This window comes from Sebastes fasciatus, chromosome 9, assembly GCF_043250625.1.
Source record: "Sebastes fasciatus isolate fSebFas1 chromosome 9, fSebFas1.pri, whole genome shotgun sequence".
Classification (NCBI taxonomy): Eukaryota; Metazoa; Chordata; class Actinopteri; order Perciformes; family Sebastidae; genus Sebastes; species Sebastes fasciatus.
The window spans coordinates 31,061,389-31,079,838 of NC_133803.1; the positions used below are offsets into that span (position 1 = coordinate 31,061,389).

General features: G+C 37.2%; 4 protein-coding genes across 8 annotated transcripts; all 4 read right to left on the bottom strand.

The window, feature by feature from the left end:
- Positions 1-368: 368 nt before the first annotated feature.
- Positions 369-1,415, bottom strand: LOC141774526 (barrier-to-autointegration factor-like). Its single transcript, XM_074647263.1, has 2 exons — positions 1,287-1,415; positions 369-591 (listed from the first exon to the last, which is right to left on the bottom strand). The coding sequence occupies exons 1-2, from the start codon at positions 1,410-1,412 to the stop codon at positions 445-447; spliced, it is 273 nt and encodes a 90-aa protein (XP_074503364.1). The 5' UTR covers positions 1,413-1,415; the 3' UTR covers positions 369-444.
- A 2,391-nt stretch (positions 1,416-3,806) lies between these two features.
- On the bottom strand, positions 3,807-11,304 carry LOC141774522 (barrier-to-autointegration factor-like). Of its 2 annotated transcripts, none has more exons than XM_074647256.1 (3): positions 11,149-11,304; positions 4,949-5,079; positions 3,807-4,228 (listed from the first exon to the last, which is right to left on the bottom strand). In XM_074647256.1, the coding sequence occupies exons 2-3, from the start codon at positions 5,072-5,074 to the stop codon at positions 4,082-4,084; spliced, it is 273 nt and encodes a 90-aa protein (XP_074503357.1). In that variant the 5' UTR covers positions 5,075-5,079; positions 11,149-11,304; the 3' UTR covers positions 3,807-4,081. The 2 variants fall into 2 exon arrangements, with proteins under 2 accessions (XP_074503357.1, XP_074503359.1); XM_074647258.1 differs by lacking the exon at positions 11,149-11,304 and adding an exon at positions 5,958-6,046.
- LOC141774520 (barrier-to-autointegration factor-like) lies at positions 8,745-10,262 on the bottom strand. The gene is made up of 2 exons (XM_074647254.1): positions 10,140-10,262; positions 8,745-9,611 (listed from the first exon to the last, which is right to left on the bottom strand). Exons 1-2 carry the CDS (start codon positions 10,260-10,262, stop codon positions 9,345-9,347), a joined length of 390 nt encoding a protein of 129 aa, XP_074503355.1. The 3' UTR covers positions 8,745-9,344.
- A 3,124-nt stretch (positions 11,305-14,428) lies between the features above and the next one.
- LOC141774511 (barrier-to-autointegration factor-like) lies at positions 14,429-17,770 on the bottom strand. 4 transcript variants are annotated; one of them, XM_074647244.1, is made up of 4 exons: positions 17,616-17,756; positions 16,500-16,557; positions 15,434-15,564; positions 14,487-14,850 (listed from the first exon to the last, which is right to left on the bottom strand). In XM_074647244.1, exons 3-4 carry the CDS (start codon positions 15,557-15,559, stop codon positions 14,704-14,706), a joined length of 273 nt encoding a protein of 90 aa, XP_074503345.1. In that variant the 5' UTR covers positions 15,560-15,564; positions 16,500-16,557; positions 17,616-17,756; the 3' UTR covers positions 14,487-14,703. The 4 variants fall into 4 exon arrangements, with proteins under 4 accessions (XP_074503349.1, XP_074503345.1, XP_074503346.1 ...); XM_074647245.1 differs by having other exon boundaries at positions 17,587-17,725; XM_074647248.1 differs by lacking the exon at positions 16,500-16,557 and having other exon boundaries at positions 14,429-14,850; positions 17,587-17,717.
- Positions 17,771-18,450: the final 680 nt, after the last annotated feature.

Below are 18,450 nucleotides of genomic sequence, written 5' to 3' on the forward strand. Positions count from 1 at the left end.
TAAACTTGTGACTTTATTCTCGGTCCATCCAGGTCCCTCCAGGTCCCTCCAGGCCCCGCATCCTCAGTACCAGCTGGTCTCCTCTGTGGGCGTGTCTTCGTGTCTGCTTGTTGTTCTTCCTGCTCTACCTGCCAGGTGATTCTCCTTCACTCCAGCGGCTCGTCCTCACACGACCTCGTTGACGTGGATTTAATGTGTCACAAGCTAACAGGTTCCGTAGAGACCCTGAACGCACCACCAGCTATTCAGACACAAAGCTTTTATTCAACTTTCCCCAAAGAAACCAGCTCATAAAAACAGAAAACAAACACCTGTGATGTCACAGCGAGCTGGCGTGAAGCCGGCTGAAATGCTTTAATGCTTGTGATTGAAGCTTCAGACGCAGGAAGTGAGGAGCTCGGGATGAACAGGAAGAGGCGGGGTCTTCGGTGAAGAGGCGGAGTCTCAGATGAAGGCGTCATGCCACTCCCTCAGACACTGATCGCAGGATCCGGCCTGACGGGAGTTCGCGCCGCTGGTGTCCTTCAGCCACTCGGTGAACCTCTCGCGGTCTTCATTTAGCACCAGGAACTGACCCAGAACCACCATGGCCTGGAAACACATAGAAAATACATTAATTATACACAGTAAATACATTACAATCACACAGAGAACATGAAAAAACTGAAAATACATGAAAAAACACGTAGAAAATATATATATATATATAAAAAAAACACATTTAAAACACTAAAAAAACTGGGAAAACAGAAAAAAACAAAAACTCAAAACCCACAAAAAATAAAATTAAAAAATAAAAGATTCACGAAAGACACAAACAAAAAATACATGAAAAACACAAAAAAAAACGAGACAAACACAAAAATATATATATAAAAAACAAAACACACGGAAAACCAAATGAAAAAATACACAAAAAAAACATGCACACAAAAACTCACATTAAAAAACAACATGTAAGTCACACACAAAAAAGAAGAAAGTGGATCAGATTCATCAAAGAGTCTGAACAGTCTGACATTCAAGTTTACAATAAAAGTTATTAAACTGATTTAAATTTGAATTTATAAAAAGGTCTTTATTATATAAGTTTACATGGCTGAAAGCCCCAGAAAAGGCAAGTAAGTGGACCTTTGAGTTGGGACTGTCAGGTTTACTGACAACAACTCAGAGTTGAATATGAATTTTATAGAGAAAATATCGACAGATTAAAACGATAATAAAATAATTGATCATCTTAAATACATGACGGATGTAAACGCTGTAGTTTTGTGTGTTTCGTCCACCTTGTCGAAGCCCTGCTGCTCCAGCCTCCGCCCCAGAGTCTTTCCGATGCCCGGCAGAAACGCCACCGACTTGTTTTCCATCGGCTCTTTGACAAACTCCCGGTGTTTCTGAGAAGTGGACGACATCCTCGCTGCAAAATATTAAAATCATGTAAAAACTACAGCAAGAAGTCACAACAGATGATTGAGTCCTGACTGCGTTATAGATTATTAATTCATTTAAATCATTTCTCTAATAAAAATAAGATCTGGTTCCAGTTTTTGAAATGTTCAGATTTGTTATTTTCTCTGTTTCATCTCAGTTTACGGACGCTCTCTGTCCACTGAATACGTTAAATCTGCACTTCTGTTCCGTCATGTAAACAAACCACGTACAGATCAGCTGTGAGCTCCAGATCAGACTGGAGCTGAAGACGTTACCACCTCAAAGATGGGTTAGTAGTACTTGTTATCTTCCAACGTTCATACTTTTTTTTTTATTATCAGAAAACACACGTTTTATTTGTGATATTTACTGGAAATAACTTTCGATATAGCCAAGAGCAAGTAGGTTGTTATCTAGTGATCTTCTCCAGCCAACTGCCACCTTATTATGGTTTCTGTAGTGAAAGGAGGAGGTACTGGAGGCTACAGATAACTCCTCAGTAGTGAAATGAGGAAGTACTGGAGGCTACAGATAACTCCTCAGGCACGCCCTGCGTCTTGCCAGTGCCAGGGTTACAATGCACACACACAGGTGCCGGGATACAGTAAACAGGGAGTTAAACAAAACATTAATCTAACAGTCTGACTGATTTCTTCATAACTATAATTTAAGTCAATAAAGACTAAATGTGGATGTTTCGCTCACCAGTTGTTGTCTCTGCTCAGCCTGCTGTAGTGTAACATTAGTCCATTGTTTTATTCCACGATACTGAACAGAATAATCCAAACAGGTAGAAAAAGTAAGATGTGAAATGAACACAGGATGCTTTTTACTCTCTTGGTCCTAATTGAGCTTTAATGCACCAGGTTTGTAGCTCTACTTTCTCTCATTTTTTTCTATTGAGCTAGATTTAAAAAAATTCAAAAAACAAACACACAAACGTTATACGCAAACTTTGACAGGTAGCTTGTAATAAAGTTTCACTAGTGAACTTTATTACATATAACTGCGAGCGTCCATGCCTGTGCTGAAAGTGTCAGTAATCAAGTTAATATTTTCATTTACATCCAGGACAACTGACCCGGTTTTCTCAGCTCATTTTATCTAAACCAATCAGCCATTCCTCTCAATATGAGTGACAGGAAAAAATAGGAACCGTGTATCCGATAGAAGTTCAGACAAAACGTCGCTGTGCAGCGCCGTGTCACTCGCGGCCAGTTAGGACACTCCAATAGAAAACAATGTAATCAAGCCCAAGTACATGTCCTAGTCTCCTAAATGCAAAACTATCACTTTGTGCTTTATTTTGCATTGCAGTGTTAAGTCCTTCCATTAATATTACAACTTTTTTTCTCGTAAACTTGTGACTTTATTCTCGTAATATGACTTTATTCCCGGTCCCTCCAGGTCCCGCCCCCTCAGTATCAGCTGGTCTCCTCTGTGGGCGTGTCTTCGTGTCTGCTTGTTGTTCTTCCTGCTCTACCTGCCAGGTGATCTTCTCTACTTGCCAGGTGATTCTCTTTCACTCCAGTGGCTCGTCCTCACCTCTCAGTCCGCTCTCCGTGCTCCTCCTCCCGGCTGTCTCAGTGTGAACATGGCGGCTCCGCTGACCGACCAGGAGAAGCGGAAGCAGATCAGTGTCCGGGGCATCGCGGAGCTTGGTGACGTCGTGGAGATCAAACGGAGCTTCAACCGACACCTGGAGTACTTTTACACTGTGGTAATAGTACTTTTACTGCAGTAAAATATGGGAGTACTTCTTCCTCCACTGGCTGATATCTGTAAAGGTTTCTTTTTCTTGTCACAGCCACTGAGGGGCGCTAACATGGCTGTGGACGATTATTCTGTAGTTTAGCATCAGGAGGTCAAATATGGAGGACAGAACCTGCCAAAATCCCAAATAAATAAATAAATGACTCAATAATTAAATGTTATTAAATGTGGCAAAAATAATATAAAAAATAAATGTAACCATTAATTAATTGATAAAATGTGACAAATTGATATTTGTTTTAATTTGTTTCTTTATTTATTTATCATTGTATTAATTCCCTTATTTATTTACTCCTCTGTTTAATTTTATTTATTCATATATTTATTTTTATAGATTTTTAAATGTATTTATATATTTTTGCATTTATTTTTTAATTATTTTATATTTATTTTTAAATGCATGTATATACGTTGATAAATAATAAATACGTTTGGGGAAATAAATAAGGGGTGAAATTATTTTTGATTTTGGCAGGTTCTGTCCTCCACAGACACAAGATGGTCAAAACATAAAAATACTTCTCTATTGTACAACATTTATTTAGTGTTGCTTCTTTTCTTGTGAAATACTGCAAACTGAATGAAACACGACCTCGTTGATGTTGATTTAATGTGTCACCAGCTAAAAGGTTCCGTAGAGACCCTGAACGCACCACCAGCTATTCAGACACAAAGCTTTTATTCAACTTTCCCCAAAGAAACAAGCTCATAAAAACAGGAAACAAACACCTGTGATGTCACAGCGAGCTGGCGAGAAGCCGGCTGAAATGCTTTAAAGCCAACAGAGTTATGAGCTGTGATTGAAGCTTCAGATGCAGGAAGTGAGGAGCTCGGGATGAACAGGAAGAGGCGGGGTCTCTGGTGAAGAGGCGGAGTCTTAGAGGTTGTTGACACACCACTCCCTCAGACACTGATCGCAGGATCCGGCCTGACGGGAGTCCGCGCCGCTGGCGACCTTCAGCCACTTGGTGAACCTCTTGCGGTCTTTTTTTAGATTCAGGAACTGACCCAGAACTGCGTCGGCCTGGAAACACGCAGAAAATACATTAATTATACACAGTAAATACATTACAATCACACAGAAAACATGAAAAAAAACACAGAAAATACATTAAAAAAATCACAGAAAACATGAAAAAATTGAAAATACATGGAAAAAAACGTAGAATATATATATATATATATAAAAACACATTTAAAACACAAAAAAAACTGGGAAAACAAAAAAACAAAAATTCAAAACCCATAAAAAATAAAAAATTCACGAAAGACACAAACAAAAAAATACATGAAAAACAAAAAAAACGAGACAAACACAAAAAAATATATAAAAAAGCAAAACATACGGAAAAACAAATAAAAAAATACATAAAAAAAACATGCACACAAAAACTCACATTAAAAAAAAACATGAAAATCACACACACAAAAAAAGAAGAACGTGGATCAGATTCATCAAAGAGTCTGAACAGTCTGAGATTCAAGTTTACAATAAAAGTTATTAAACTGATTCAAATTTGAATTTATAAAAAGGTCTTTATTATATGAGTTTACATGGCTGAAAGCCCCGGAAAAGGCAAGTAAGTGGACCTTTGAGTTGGGACTGTCAGGTTTACTGACACAACTCAGAGTTGAATATGAATTTTATAGAGAAAATATCGACAGTTTAATACGATAATAAAATAATTGATCATCTCAAATACATGACGGATGTAAACGCCGTAGTTTTGTGTGTTTCGTCCACCTTGTCGAAGTCCTGCTGCTCCAGCCTCCGCCCCAGAATCATTCCGATGCCCGGCAGAGACCTCACCGACTTGTTTCCCATCGGCTCGCCGACAAACAGCAGGTGTTTCAGAGAAGTGGACGACATCTTCGCTGCAAAATATTAAATTAGGTAAAAACTACAGCAAGACGTCACAACAGATGATTGAGTCCTGACTGCGTTATAGATTATTAATTCATTTAAATCATTTCTCTAATAAAAATAAGATCTGGTTCCAGTTTTTGAAATGTTCAGATTTGTAAATTTTCTCTGTTTCATCTCAGTTTAAATAAAAAGTTGAACATTTATAGTCTTTATATTTCATAACTAGAGTTTCTCTGATGTGGAAATGTGCTGCTTTTCTCTGTTTTCTGTGAAAGTAAAACAGCAAATATTAACGTGTGAGAAACATTCAATTAAAATATTAAAACCGAAACAATTCATCAATTCTCTAATTAATTAATTTCCTGTTGATCAATATTTTCAGCGCTAATAGGAGAACAAATTTATTATTATTATTTAAATGACTACTCAGGCCAGGGTCGGCGCCAGAGTGTCAGGGCCGGACGGGCAATCAGCTTTGACAGGAGGGGCATTTTTTTCACCTCATATAGCCTTTATTAAGTGTATCTTTAACATGATCATGTTTCATGAAAGAAATAAACTGACAGAGAGGTGTATACATACTGCCACTTATGCGCACAGGCGCGCACGCACGCATGCACATGCTGTTATGTCCACAAAATCAGGTTATAAATTAACACCTTGTCCTAACTGGATGCGAGCGTCTGTCCACTGAATACGTTAAATCTGCACTTCTGTTCCGTCATGTAAACAAACCAGGAACAGATCAGCTGTGAGCTCCAGATCAGACTGGAGCTGGAGCACTTAAAAGATGGGTTAGTAGTACTTGTTATATTCCTACGTTCGTACTTTTTTTTTTATCAGAAAACACACGTTTTATTTGTGATATTTACTGGAAATAACTTACGATATAGCCAAGAGAAAGTAGGTTGTTTTCTAGTGATCTTCTCCAGCCAATTGCCACCTTATTATGGTTTCTGTAGTGAAATGAGGAGGTACTGGAGGCTACAGATAACTCCTCAGTATTGAAAGGAGGAGGTACTGGAGGCTACAGATAACTCCTAAGGCCAGCCCTGCGTCTTGCCAGTGCCAGGGTCAAATGTGCACACACACAGGTCCGGAGATACAGTAAACAGGGAGTTAAACAGCACATTAATCTAACAGTCTGACTGATTTCTTCATAACTATAATTTAAGTCAATAAAGACTAAATGTGGATGTTTCACTCACCAGTTGTTGTCTCTGCTTAACCTGCTGTAGTGTAACATTAGTCCATTGTTTTATTCCACGATACTGAACAGAATAATCCAAACAGGTAGAAAAAGTAAGATGTGAGAGGAGCACAGGATGCTTTTTACTCTCTTGGTCCTAATTGTGCTTTAATGCACCAGGTTTGTAGCTCTACTTTCTCTAATTTTTTTCTATTGAGCTAGATTTAAAAAAATTCAAAAAACAAACACACAAACGTTATACGCAAACTCTGACAGGTAGCTCGTTATTAAGTTTCACTAGTGAACTTTATTACATATAACTGCGAGCGACAATGCCTGTGCTGAAAGTTTCACTAATCAAGTTAATATTTTCATTTACATCCAGGACAACTGACCCGGTTTTCTCGGCTCATTTTATCTAAACTAATCAGCCGTTCCTCTCAATATGAGTGACAGGAAAACATAGGAACAAGTTATCCGATAGAAGTTCAGACAAAACGTCGCTGTGCAGCGCCGTGTTGCTCGCGGCCAGTTAGGACACTCCAATAGAAAACAATGTAATCAAGCCTAAGTACATGTCCTAGTCTCCTAAATGCAAAACTATCACTGTTTGTGCTTTATTTTGCATTGCAGTGTTAAGTCCTTCCATTACCAAACTGAATAACTTAATTTTACTTATAGCTTAGCTGTTATTTCAGTTTAGTTTTTTTGTCAGGAGAGAATTCAACTGAGGGGGCAAAGTGACCTTTTTGGACGGGCCTGGACCCCCATGGCCCGCCTGTAACGCCGACACTGCAATGGACTAATGTTACACTACAGCAGGCTGAGCAGAGACAACAACTGGTGAGTAAAACATCCACATTTAGTCTTTATTGACTTAAATTATAGTTATGAAGAAATCAGTCAGACTGTTAGATTAATGTGTTGTTTAACTCCCTGTTTACTGTATCTCGGCACCTGTGTGTGTGCATTTTAACCCTGGCACTGGCAAGACGCAGGGCGTGCCTGAGGAGTTATCTGTAGCGCTGCAGGCCATAGCTAAATCTTGGAAAGAAAATTATATAAAATAAAAAGGAATAAAACATTTTTTTAAGGATGGAAAAACTTGTTTGTAGATTTTATGTTTATATTTTTACGTTAATATTCAGATCAGATTTTACGTCTGTACAGAAAAACCAACTATCTTATATAAGTTTATTATAATTTAAAGCATATTTCAGATGCAGTGGTGGAAGAAGTACTGAGATCCTAGTACTAGTACCACACTGAAAATACTCCACTAAAAGTAAAAGTCCTGCATTCAACACTTTTTACTGGATCATCAGCTGAATGTAGTTGAGTAAATAGTAATAGTAATATTATAACTTTTTTATAGTCTAAGTATATAGTATATAAGTCTAATGCAGTGAGGGCCAAAGTGCAAATGTGCGACAGAGTAAAGTAATAAAGTTATAACTTTACGAGAAAAAGGCGTAATATTACAAGAATAAAGTCATAACTTTACGAAAAGTTGTAAAATTGCGAGAATAAAGTCATAACTTTACGAGAAAAAAGTGGTAATATTTTGAGAATAAAGTCATAACTTTACGAGAAAAAAAGAAAATAGCACGTAAAATTACTACTTTACAATATTATGACTTTATTCTCATAATATTACAACTTTTTTTCTCGTAAACTTGTGACTTTATTCTCGTAATATGACTTTATTCTTGGTTCATCCAGGTCCCTCCAGGTCCCGCCCCCTCAGTAACAGCTGGTCTCCTCTGTGGGCGTGTCTTCGTGTCTGCTTGTTGTTCTTCCTGCTCTACCTGCCAGGTGATCTTCTCTACTTGCCAGGTGATTCTCCTTCACTCCAGCGGCTCGTCCTCACCTCTCAGTCCGCTCTCCGTGCTCCTCCTCTCGGCTGTCTCAGTGTGAACATGGCAGCTCCGCTGACCGACCAGGAGAAGCGGAAGCAGATCAGTGGAGCGGAGCTCGGTGACGTCTTGGAGATCAAATGGAGCTTCAACCGACACCTGGAGTACTTTTACACTGTGGTAATAGTACTTTTACTGCAGTAAAATATGGGAGTACTGTTTCCGCCACTGGCTGATATCTGTAAAGGCTTCTTGTTCTGGTCACAGCCACTGAGGGGCGCTAACATGGCTGTGGACGATTATTCTGTAGTTTAGCATCAGGATGTCACAAATGGAGGACAGAACCTGCTAAAATCAAAAATAAATAAATAAATGACTCAATAAATAAATGTTATGTGGCAAAAATAATATTAAAAATAAATGTAACCATTAATTAATTGATAAAATGTGACAAATTGATATTTGTTTTAATTAATTCCCTTATTTATTTACTCCTCTGTTTAATTTTATTTATTCATATATTTATTTTTATAGATTTTTAAATGTATTTATATATTTTTGCATTTATTTTTTAATTATTTTATATTTATTTTTAAATGCATGTATATACGTTGATAAATAATAAATACGTTTGGGGAAATAAATAGGGTGAAATGCAAAGGGAAATCCTGCAGAAATAATTTTAAAAAAGCAAAAATACATAAATATTGACATGCATTTAAAAAAAATACTAAATTAATTAATTAAAAAATGTATACAAATAAATACATAAATAAAAAGGAAAATTAAACAGAAGAGTAAACAAATAAGGGAATTAATACAAATATAAATAAATAAAGAAGCAAATTTAAACAAACATACATTTTTGTCACAGTTTATCAATTAATTAATGGCTACATTTATTTTTAATATTTTTTCTACTCATAATTATCAACTAATTTATTCATTTATTTTTGATTTTGGCAGGTTCTGTCCTCCACAGACACAAGATGGTCAAAACATAAAAATACTTCTCTATTGTACAACATTTATTTAGTGTTGGTTCTTTTCTTGTGAAATACTGCAAAATGAATGAAACACGACCTCGTTGATGTTGATTTAATGTGTCACCAGTTTACAGGTTCCGTAGAGACCCTGAACGCACCACCAGCTATCCAGACACAAAGCTTTTATTCAACTTTCCCCAAAGAAACAAGCTCATAAAAACAGTAAAGAAACACCTGTGATGTCACAGCGAGCTGGCGTGAAGCCGGCTGAAATGCTTTAAAGCCAACAGAGTTATGAGCTGTGATTGAAGCTTCAGATGCAGGAAGTGAGGAGCTCGGGATGAACAGGAAGAGGCGGGGTCTCTGGTGAAGGCGTCACAATAATCCCTCAGACACTGATCGCAGTGTCTGGCCTGACGGGCGTTCGCGCCGCTGGCATCCTTCAGCCAATCGGTGAACATCTCGCGGTCTTTCTTTAGCGTCAGGAACTGACCCAGAACTACGTAGGCCTGGAAACACAAAGAAAATACATTAAAAATTTTTTTTAAAAAACACATTACAATCACACAGAAAACATGAAAAATCAGAAAATACATGTCGAAAATATATATATAAAAAAAACACAGAAATTACATTTAAAACACAGAAAAAACCCCACAAAAAAATAAATGAAAAACAAACAAAATACACGAAAGACACAAACAAAAAATACATGAAATACACAAACAAAAAAAGAAGAACGTGGATCAGATTCATCAAAGAGTCGGACATTCAAGTTTACAATAAAAGTTATTAAACTGACTTAAATTTGAATTTATAAAAAGGTCTTTATTATATAAGTTTACATGGTTGAAAGCCCCGGAAAAGGCAAGTAAGTGGACCTTTGAGTTGGGATTGTCAGGTTTACTGACAACAACTCAGAGTTGAATATGAATTTTATAGAAAAAATATCGACAGATTAAAACGATAATAAAATAATTGATCATCTCAAATACATGACGGATGTAAACGCTGTAGTTTTGTGTGTTTTTGTCCACCTTGTCGAAGCCCTGCTGCTCCAGCTTCTTCCCCAGAATCTTTCCGATGCCCGGCAGAGACGTCACCGACTTGTTTCCCATCGGCTCGCCGACAAACAGCCGGTGTTTCAGAGAAGTGGACATCCTCGCTGCAAAATATTAAAATGATATAAAAACTACAGCAAGAAGTCACAACAGATGATTGAGTCCTGACTGCGTTTTACATTATCAATTAATTTAAATAATTTCTGTAATACAAATAAGATCTAGTTCCAGTTTTTTAAATGTTCAGATTTGTTAATTTTCTCTGTTTCATCTCAGTTTAAATAAAAAGTTGAACATTTATAGTCTTTATATTTCATAACTAGAGTTTCTCTGATGTGGAAATGTGCTGCTTTTCTCTGTTTTCTGTGAAAGTAAAACAGCAAATATTAACGTGTGAGAAACATTCAATTAAAATATTAAAACCGAAACAATTCATCAATTCTCTAATCAATTAATTTCCTGTTGATCAATATTTTCAGCGCTAATAGGAGAAAAATGTTATTATTATTATTTAAATGACTACTCAGGCCAGGGTCGGCGCCAGAGTGTTAGTGCCGGACGGGCAATCAGCTTTGACAGGAGGGGCATTTTTTTCACCTCATATAGCCTTTATTAAGTGTATCTTTAACATTATCATGTTTCATGAAAGAAAGAAACTGACAGAGAGGTGTATACATACTGCCACTTATGCGCACAGGCGCGCACGCACGCATACACATGCTGTTATGTCCACAAAATCAGGTTATAAATTAACACCTTGTCCTAACTGGATGCGAGCGTCTGTCCACTGAATACGTTAAATCTGCACTTCTGTTCCTTCATGTAAACAAACCACGTACAGATCAGCTGTGAGCTCCAGATCAGACTGGAGCTGGAGCACTTAAAAGATGGGTTAGTAGTACTTGTTATATTCCTACGTTCGTACATTTTTTTTTTTATCAGAACACACATGTTTTATTTGTGATATTTACTGGAAATAACTTACGATATAGCCAAGAGCAAGTAGGTTGTTATCTAGTGATCTTCTCCAGCCAATTGCCACCTTATTATGGTTTCTATAGTGAAATGAGGAGGTACTGGAGGCTACAGATAACTCCTCAGTATTGAAAGGAGGAGGTACTGGAGGCTACAGATAACTCCTAAGGCCAGCCCTGCGTCTTGCCAGTGCCAGGGTCAAATGTGCACACACACAGGTCCGGAGATACAGTAAACAGGGAGTTAAACAACACATTAATCTAACAGTCTGACTGATTTCTTCATAACTATAATTTAAGTCAATAAAGACTAAATGTGGATGTTTCACTCACCAGTTGTTGTCTCTGCTCAGCCTGCTGTAGTGTAACATTAGTCCATTGTTTTATTCCACGATACTGAACTGAATAATCCAAACAGGTAGAAAAAGTAAGATGTGAAAGGAGCACAGGATGCTTTTTACTCTCTTGGTCCTAATTGAGCTTTAATGCACCAGGTCTGTAGCTCTACTTTCTCTCATTTTCTTCTATTGAGCTAGATTTAAAAAAAATCAAAAAACAAACACACAAACGTTATACGCAAACTTTGACAGGTAGCTCGTAATTAAGTTTCACTAGTGAACTTTATTACATATAACTGCGAGCGTCCATGCCTGTGCTGAAAGTGTCAGTAATCAAGTTAATATTTTCATTTACATCCAGGACAACTGACCCGATTTTCTCGGCTCATTTTATCTAAACTAATCAGCCGTTCCTCTCAATATGAGTGACAGGAAAACATAGGAACAAGTTATCCGATAGAAGTTCAGACAAAACGTCGCTGTGCAGCGCCGTGTCGCTCTCGGCCAGTTAGGACAATCCAATAGAAAACAATGTAATCAAGCCCAAGTACATGTCCTAGTGGTTTCCTAAATGCAAAACTATCACTGTTTGTGCTTTATTCTGCATTGCAGTGTTAAGTCCTTCCATTACCAAACTGTATGACTTAATTTTACTTATAGCTTAGCTGTTATTTCAGTTTAGTTTTTTTGTCAGGAGAGAATTCAACTGAGGGGGCACAGTGACCTTTTTGGACGGGCCTGGACCCCCATGGCCCGCCTGTAACGCCGACACTGCAATGGACTAATGTTACACTACAGCAGGCTGAGCAGAGACAACAACTGGTGAGTAAAACATCCACATTTAGTCTTTATTGACTTAAATTATAGTTATGAAGAAATCAGTCAGACTGTTAGATTAATGTGTTGTTTAACTCCCTGTTTACTGTATCTCGGCACCTGTGTGTGTGCATTTTAACCCTGGCACTGGCAAGACGCAGGGCGTGCCTGAGGAGTTATCTGTAGCGCTGCAGGCCATAGCTAAATCTTGAAAAGAAAATTATATAAAATAAAAAGGAATAAAACATTTTTTTAAGGATGGAAAAACTTGTTTGTAGATTTTATGTTTATATTTTTACGTTAATATTCAGATCAGATTTTACGTCTGTACAGTAAAACCAACTATCTTATATAAGTTTATTATAATTTAAAGCATATTTCAGATGCAGTGGTGGAAGAAGTACTGAGATCCTAGTACTAGTACCACACTGAAAATACTCCACTAAAAGTAAAAGTCCTGCATTCAACACTTTTTACTGGATCATCAGCTGAATGTAGTTGAGTAAATAGTAATAGTAATATTATATTTTTTTTATAGTCTAAGTATATAGTATATAAGTCTAATGCAGTGAGGGCCAAAGTGCAAATGTGCGACAGAGTAAAGTAATAAAGTTATAACTTTACGAGAAAAAAGGCGTAATATTACAAGAATAAAGTTATAACTTTACAAGAAAAAGTTGTAATATTGTGAGAATAAAGTCATAACTTTGCGAAAGAAAAAGTCGTAATATTACGAGAATAGTCATAACTTTACGAGAAAAAAAGAAAATAGCACGTAAAATTACTACTTTACAATATTATGACTTTATTCTCATAATATTACAACTTTTTTTCTAGTAAACTTCTGACTTTATTCTGTAATATGACTTTACTCTCGGTCCATCCAGGTCACTCCAGGTCCCTCCAGGTCCCGCCCCCTTAGTAACAGCTGGTCTCCTCTGTGGGCGTGTCTTCGTGTCTGCTCGTTGTTCTTCCTGCTCTACCTGCCAGGTGATCTTCTCTACCTGCCAGGTGATTCTCCTTCACTACAGCGGCTCGTCCTCACCTCTCAGTCCGCTCTCCGTGCTCCTCCTCCCGGCTGTCTCTGTGTGAACATGGCCGACCAGGAGAAGCGGAAGCAGATCAGTGTCCACGGCATCGCGGAGCTCGGTGACGTCGTGGAGATTAAACGGAGCTTCAACCGACACCTGGAGTACTTTTACACTGTGGTAATAGTACTTTTACTGCAGTAAAATATGGGAGTACTTCTTCCTCCACTGGCTGATATCTGTAAAGGTTTCTTTTTCTTGTCACAGCCACTGAGGGGCGCTAACATGGCTGTGGACGATTATTCTGTAGTTTAGCATCAGGAGGTCACAAATGGAAGACAGAACCTGCCAAAATCCAAAATAAATAAATAAATAAATGACTCAATAATTAAATGTTATTAAATGTGGCAAAAATAATATAAAAAATAAATGTAACCATTAATTAATTGATAAAATGTGACAAATTGATATTTGTTTTAATTTGTTTCTTTATTTATTTATCATTGTATTAATTCCTTTATTTATTTACTCCTCTGTTCAATTTTATTTATTCATATATTTATTTTTATAGATTTTTAAATGTATTTATAGATTTTTGCATTTATTTTTTAATTATTTTATATTTATTTTTAAATGCATGTATATACATTGATACATAATAAATACATTTGGGGAAATAAATAGGGTGAAATGCAAAGGGAAATCCTGCAGAAATAATTTAAAAAAAAGCAAAAATACATAAATATTTACATGCATTTAATTAATTAAAAAATTTATACAAATAAATACATAAATAAAAAGGAAAATTAAACAGAAGAGTAAACAAATAAGGGAATTAATACAAATATAAATAAATAAAGAAGCAAATTAAAACAAACAAATTTGTCACAATTTATCAATTAATTAATGGCTACATTTATTTTTAATATTTTTTCTACACATAATTATCACCTAATTTATTCATTTATTTTTTATTTTGAGCAGGTTCTGTCCTCCACAGACACAAGATGGTCAAAACATAAAAATACTTCTATTGTACAACATTTATTTAGTGTTGCTTCTTTTCTTGTGAAATACTGCAAACTGAATGAAACACGACCTCGTTGACGTTGATTTAATGTGTCACCAGCTAAAAGGTTCCGTAGAGACCCTGAACGCACCACCAGCTATTCAGACACAAATCTTTTATTCAACTTTCCCCAAAGAAACAAGCTCATAAAAACAGGAAACAAACACCTGTGATGTCACAGCGAGCTGGCGTGAAGCCGGCTGAAATGCTTTAAAGCCAACAGAGTTATGAGCTGTGATTGAAGCTTCAGACGCAGGAAGTGAGGAGCTCGGGATGAACCGGAAGAGGCGGGGTCTCTGGTGAAGAGGCGGAGTCTCAGAGGAAGGCGTCACACCACTCCCTCAGACACTGATCGCAGGATCCAGCCTGACGGGAGTTTGCGCCGCTGGCATCCTTCAGCCACTCGGTGAACATCTCGTGGTCTTTCTTTAGCAGCAGGAACTGACCCAGAACTACATAGGCCTGGAGACACAAAGAAAATACATAAAAAAATAAATTAAAAAAAACACCCAGAAAATACATTATAATCACACAGAAAACATGAAAAAACAGAAAATACACGTCGAAAATATATATATAAATAAAACACAGAAATTACATTTAAAACACAGAAAAAAAAAACACAAAAAAATAAATGAAAAACAAACAAAATACATGAAAGACACAAACAAAAAATACATGAAATACACAAAAAAACATGCACACAAAAACAAAAAAACATGAAAATCACACACACAAAAAAAGAAGAACGTGGATCAGATTCATCAAAGAGTCGGACATTCAAGTTTACAATAAAAGTTATTAAACTGACTTAAATTTGAATTTATAAAAAGGTCTTTATTATATAAGTTTACATGGTTGAAAGCCCCGGAAAAGGCAAGTAAGTGGACCTTTGAGTTGGGATTGTCAGGTTTACTGACAACAACTCAGAGTTGAATATGAATTTTATAGAAAAAATATCGACAGATTAAAATGATAATAAAATAATTGATCATCTTAAATACACGACGGATGTAAACGCTGTAGTTTTGTGTGTTTCGTCCACCTTGTCGAAGCCCTGCTGCTCCAGCTTCTTCCCCAGAACCTCTCCGATGCCTGACAGAGACGTCACCGACTTGTCTCCCATCGGCTCGCCTACAAAGTCCCGGTGTTTCTGAGACGTGGTCGACATCCTCGCTGCAAAATATTAAAATTAGGTAAAAACTACAGCAAGAAGTCACAACAGATGATTGAGTCCTGACTGCGTTTTAGATTATTAATTCATTTAAATCATTTCTCTAATAAAAATAAGATGTGGTTACAGTTTTTGAAATGTTCAGATTTGTTATTTTTCTCAGTTTCATCTCAGTTTAAATAAAAAGATAAGCATTTATAGTCTTTATATTTCATAACTAGAGTTTTCTCTGTTTTCTGTGAAAGTAAAACAGCAAATATTCACGTGTGAGAAACATTCAATTAAAACACTTAATCAATTCTCTAAATTGTTGCCAATTTATTTCCTGTTGATCAATATTTTCAGCGCTAATAGGAGAAAAATTGTATTATTATTATTATTTAAATAAATCTAAAAAAGATCTTGAAAAGAAAATTGTATAAAAATAAAAAGGAATAAATCATTTTTTTAAAAGGATGGAAAAACGTGTTTGTAGATTTTATGTTTACATTTTTACTTTAATATTCAGATAAGATTTAACATCTGTACAGAAAAAAAAAATCTTATATAAGTTTATTATAATTTAAAGCATATTTCAGATGCAGTGGTGGAAGAAGTACTGAGATCCTAGTACTAATACCACAATGAAAATACTCCACTACAAGTAAAAGTCCTGCATTCAACACTTTTTACTGGATTATCAGATGAATGTAGTTGAGTAAATGTAATTAGTTACTTTCCAGTACAGTTCAGTCGTGATGTCATCACCAGCTGATCGATCTGATATCGATTTATCAGTTGTTTAGGGCTAAATGGGGCTTTTATTTTGTACTACAAAATAAAACAAATCAGAGATCAGACAGCTGGAGTTTCTCTCCCAGTGAAACCAGTAGAACCAGACTGCAGATCTCCTGCTGGACCTGGTCCAGACTCTACCTGCTTCACAAAGAGGTTTTACCTGCTGAAGGTGGACCGGTTTCAGGTGCTGGAGGATCAGGTAGGTTCAGACAGACAGACTGACAGAGACACAGAGACAGAGAGAGACAGAGAGAGAGAGACAGAGACACAGAGAGAAAGAGACACAGAGAGACAGAGACAGAGACAGAGACAGAGACAGAGACAGAGAGAGAGAGAGAGAGAGAGAGACAGAGACACAGAGAGAAAGAGACAGAGACACAGAGACACAGAGAGACAGAGAGACAGAGAGACAGACAGAGAGAAAGAGACACAGAGACACAGAGACACAGAGACACACAGAGACAGAGACAGAGACACAGAGACAGAGACAGAGAAAGAGACAGAGACAGAGAGACAGAGACAGAGAGACAGAGACACAGACACAGACACAGAGAAAGAGACAGAGACAGAGACAGAGAAAGAGAAAGAGACAGAGACACAGACACAGAGAGACAGAGACAGAGACACAGAGAAAGAGACAGAGACACAGAGAGACACAGAGACAGAGACAGAGAAAGAGACAGAGACACAGAGAGCCAGAGACACAGAGACACAGAGACACAGAGAGACACAGAGACAGAGACAGAGAAAGAGCCAGAGACACAGAGAGCCAGAGAGCCAGAGACACAGAGACACAGAGAGACACAGAGACAGAGAAAGAGACAGAGACAGAGAGACAGAGAGACAGAGACACAGACACAGAGAAAGAGACAGAGACAGAGAAAGAAAGAGAAAGAGACAGAGACACAGACACAGAGAGACAGAGACACAGAGACACAGACACAGAGAAAGAGACAGAGACACAGAGAGACACAGAGACAGAGACAGAGAAAGAGACAGAGACACAGAGAAAGAGACAGAGACACAGACACAGACACACAGAAACACAGAAACACAGAGACACAGAGACACAGAGAAAGAGACAGAGACACAGAGACACAGAAACAGAGACACAGAGAGACAGAGACAGAGAGAAAGAGACAGAGAAACAGAGACACAGAGAGACAGAGACACAAAACCAGGTTAAACTTCATCACAACTGAACTCAAACTACACAAATAACACATTAAACAGCACCTGAGAGTTACCTGAAGCGGCAGGAAGCGGTGCGACTCACCTGAGACTCAGAAAACACCTCAAACTCCTCGAGGAAGCCTCCCGCCGCAAAGAAACTTTACTTTTTCTGGCTGAACAGGAGGCGTTTCATTCTGAAACCCGGAAATACGAGCCGCGTCAAGCTGACGCTCTGAGTCTGACGTCATGACGCAGACAGTCAAAGATAGTTTATGATTAAGATGAGTCACTCGGTGAAAAAACTGATTTTTCTACTGCGTGAGAGAGATTTGTTTGTATGTGTATGTGATTTTTACTCAAGTACTGTACAATTCTGAGGTACTTGTACTTTACTTGAGTATTTCCATGTTCTGCTACTTTCTACTTCTAATCCACTATATCCCAGAGGGAAATATAGTACTTTTTACTGCACTACATTTATCTGACAGCTTTAGTTACTTTAGATCAGGGGTCGGCAACCTTTACTACCAAAAGAACCATTTTAGGCAAAAGCAAAAAAAAACAAATCTGTCTGGAGCTGCAAAACATTTAATCATTCTGATGAAGGTAACACAGTTTATAGTCTAAGTATATAGTATATAAGTCTAATGCAGTGAGGGCCAAAGTGCAAATGTGCGACAGAGTGTTAGGGCCACATTGAGGGAAAAAGAAATCTGAGATTTCCAGAATAAAGTTAGAACTTTATGAGAGAAAAGGCGTAATATTACAAGAATAAAGTCATAACTTTACGAAAAAAAGTCAGAATATTACGAGAAAAAGTCATAACTTTACGAGAAAAAGGCGTAATGGTACGAGAATAAAGTCATAGCTTTACGAGAAAAAGTCGTAAAATTACGAGAATAATGTCATAACTTAATGAGAAAAAAAGTCGGAATATT

What these genes read in the sequence shown, in the direction of transcription:
- LOC141774526 (XM_074647263.1), bottom strand. Translation starts at nt 1,412, where the DNA reads ATGTCGTCCACTTCTCAGAAACACCGGGAGTTTGTCAAAGAGCCGATG. An exon ending in AGCAGCAGGGCTTCGACAAG is followed by an intron (nt 592 to 1,286) that starts GTGGACGAAACA and finishes ATGTGTTTCCAG; the next exon opens with GCCATGGTGGTTCTGGGTCA.
- LOC141774522 (XM_074647256.1), bottom strand. Translation starts at nt 5,074, where the DNA reads ATGTCGTCCACTTCTCTGAAACACCTGCTGTTTGTCGGCGAGCCGATG. An exon ending in AGCAGCAGGACTTCGACAAG is followed by an intron (nt 4,229 to 4,948) that starts GTGGACGAAACA and finishes GCGTGTTTCCAG; the next exon opens with GCCGACGCAGTTCTGGGTCA.
- LOC141774520 (XM_074647254.1), bottom strand. Translation starts at nt 10,262, where the DNA reads ATGTCCACTTCTCTGAAACACCGGCTGTTTGTCGGCGAGCCGATGGGA. An exon ending in AGCAGCAGGGCTTCGACAAG is followed by an intron (nt 9,612 to 10,139) that starts GTGGACAAAAAC and finishes TTGTGTTTCCAG; the next exon opens with GCCTACGTAGTTCTGGGTCA.
- LOC141774511 (XM_074647248.1), bottom strand. Translation starts at nt 15,559, where the DNA reads ATGTCGACCACGTCTCAGAAACACCGGGACTTTGTAGGCGAGCCGATG. An exon ending in AGCAGCAGGGCTTCGACAAG is followed by an intron (nt 14,851 to 15,433) that starts GTGGACGAAACA and finishes TTGTGTCTCCAG; the next exon opens with GCCTATGTAGTTCTGGGTCA.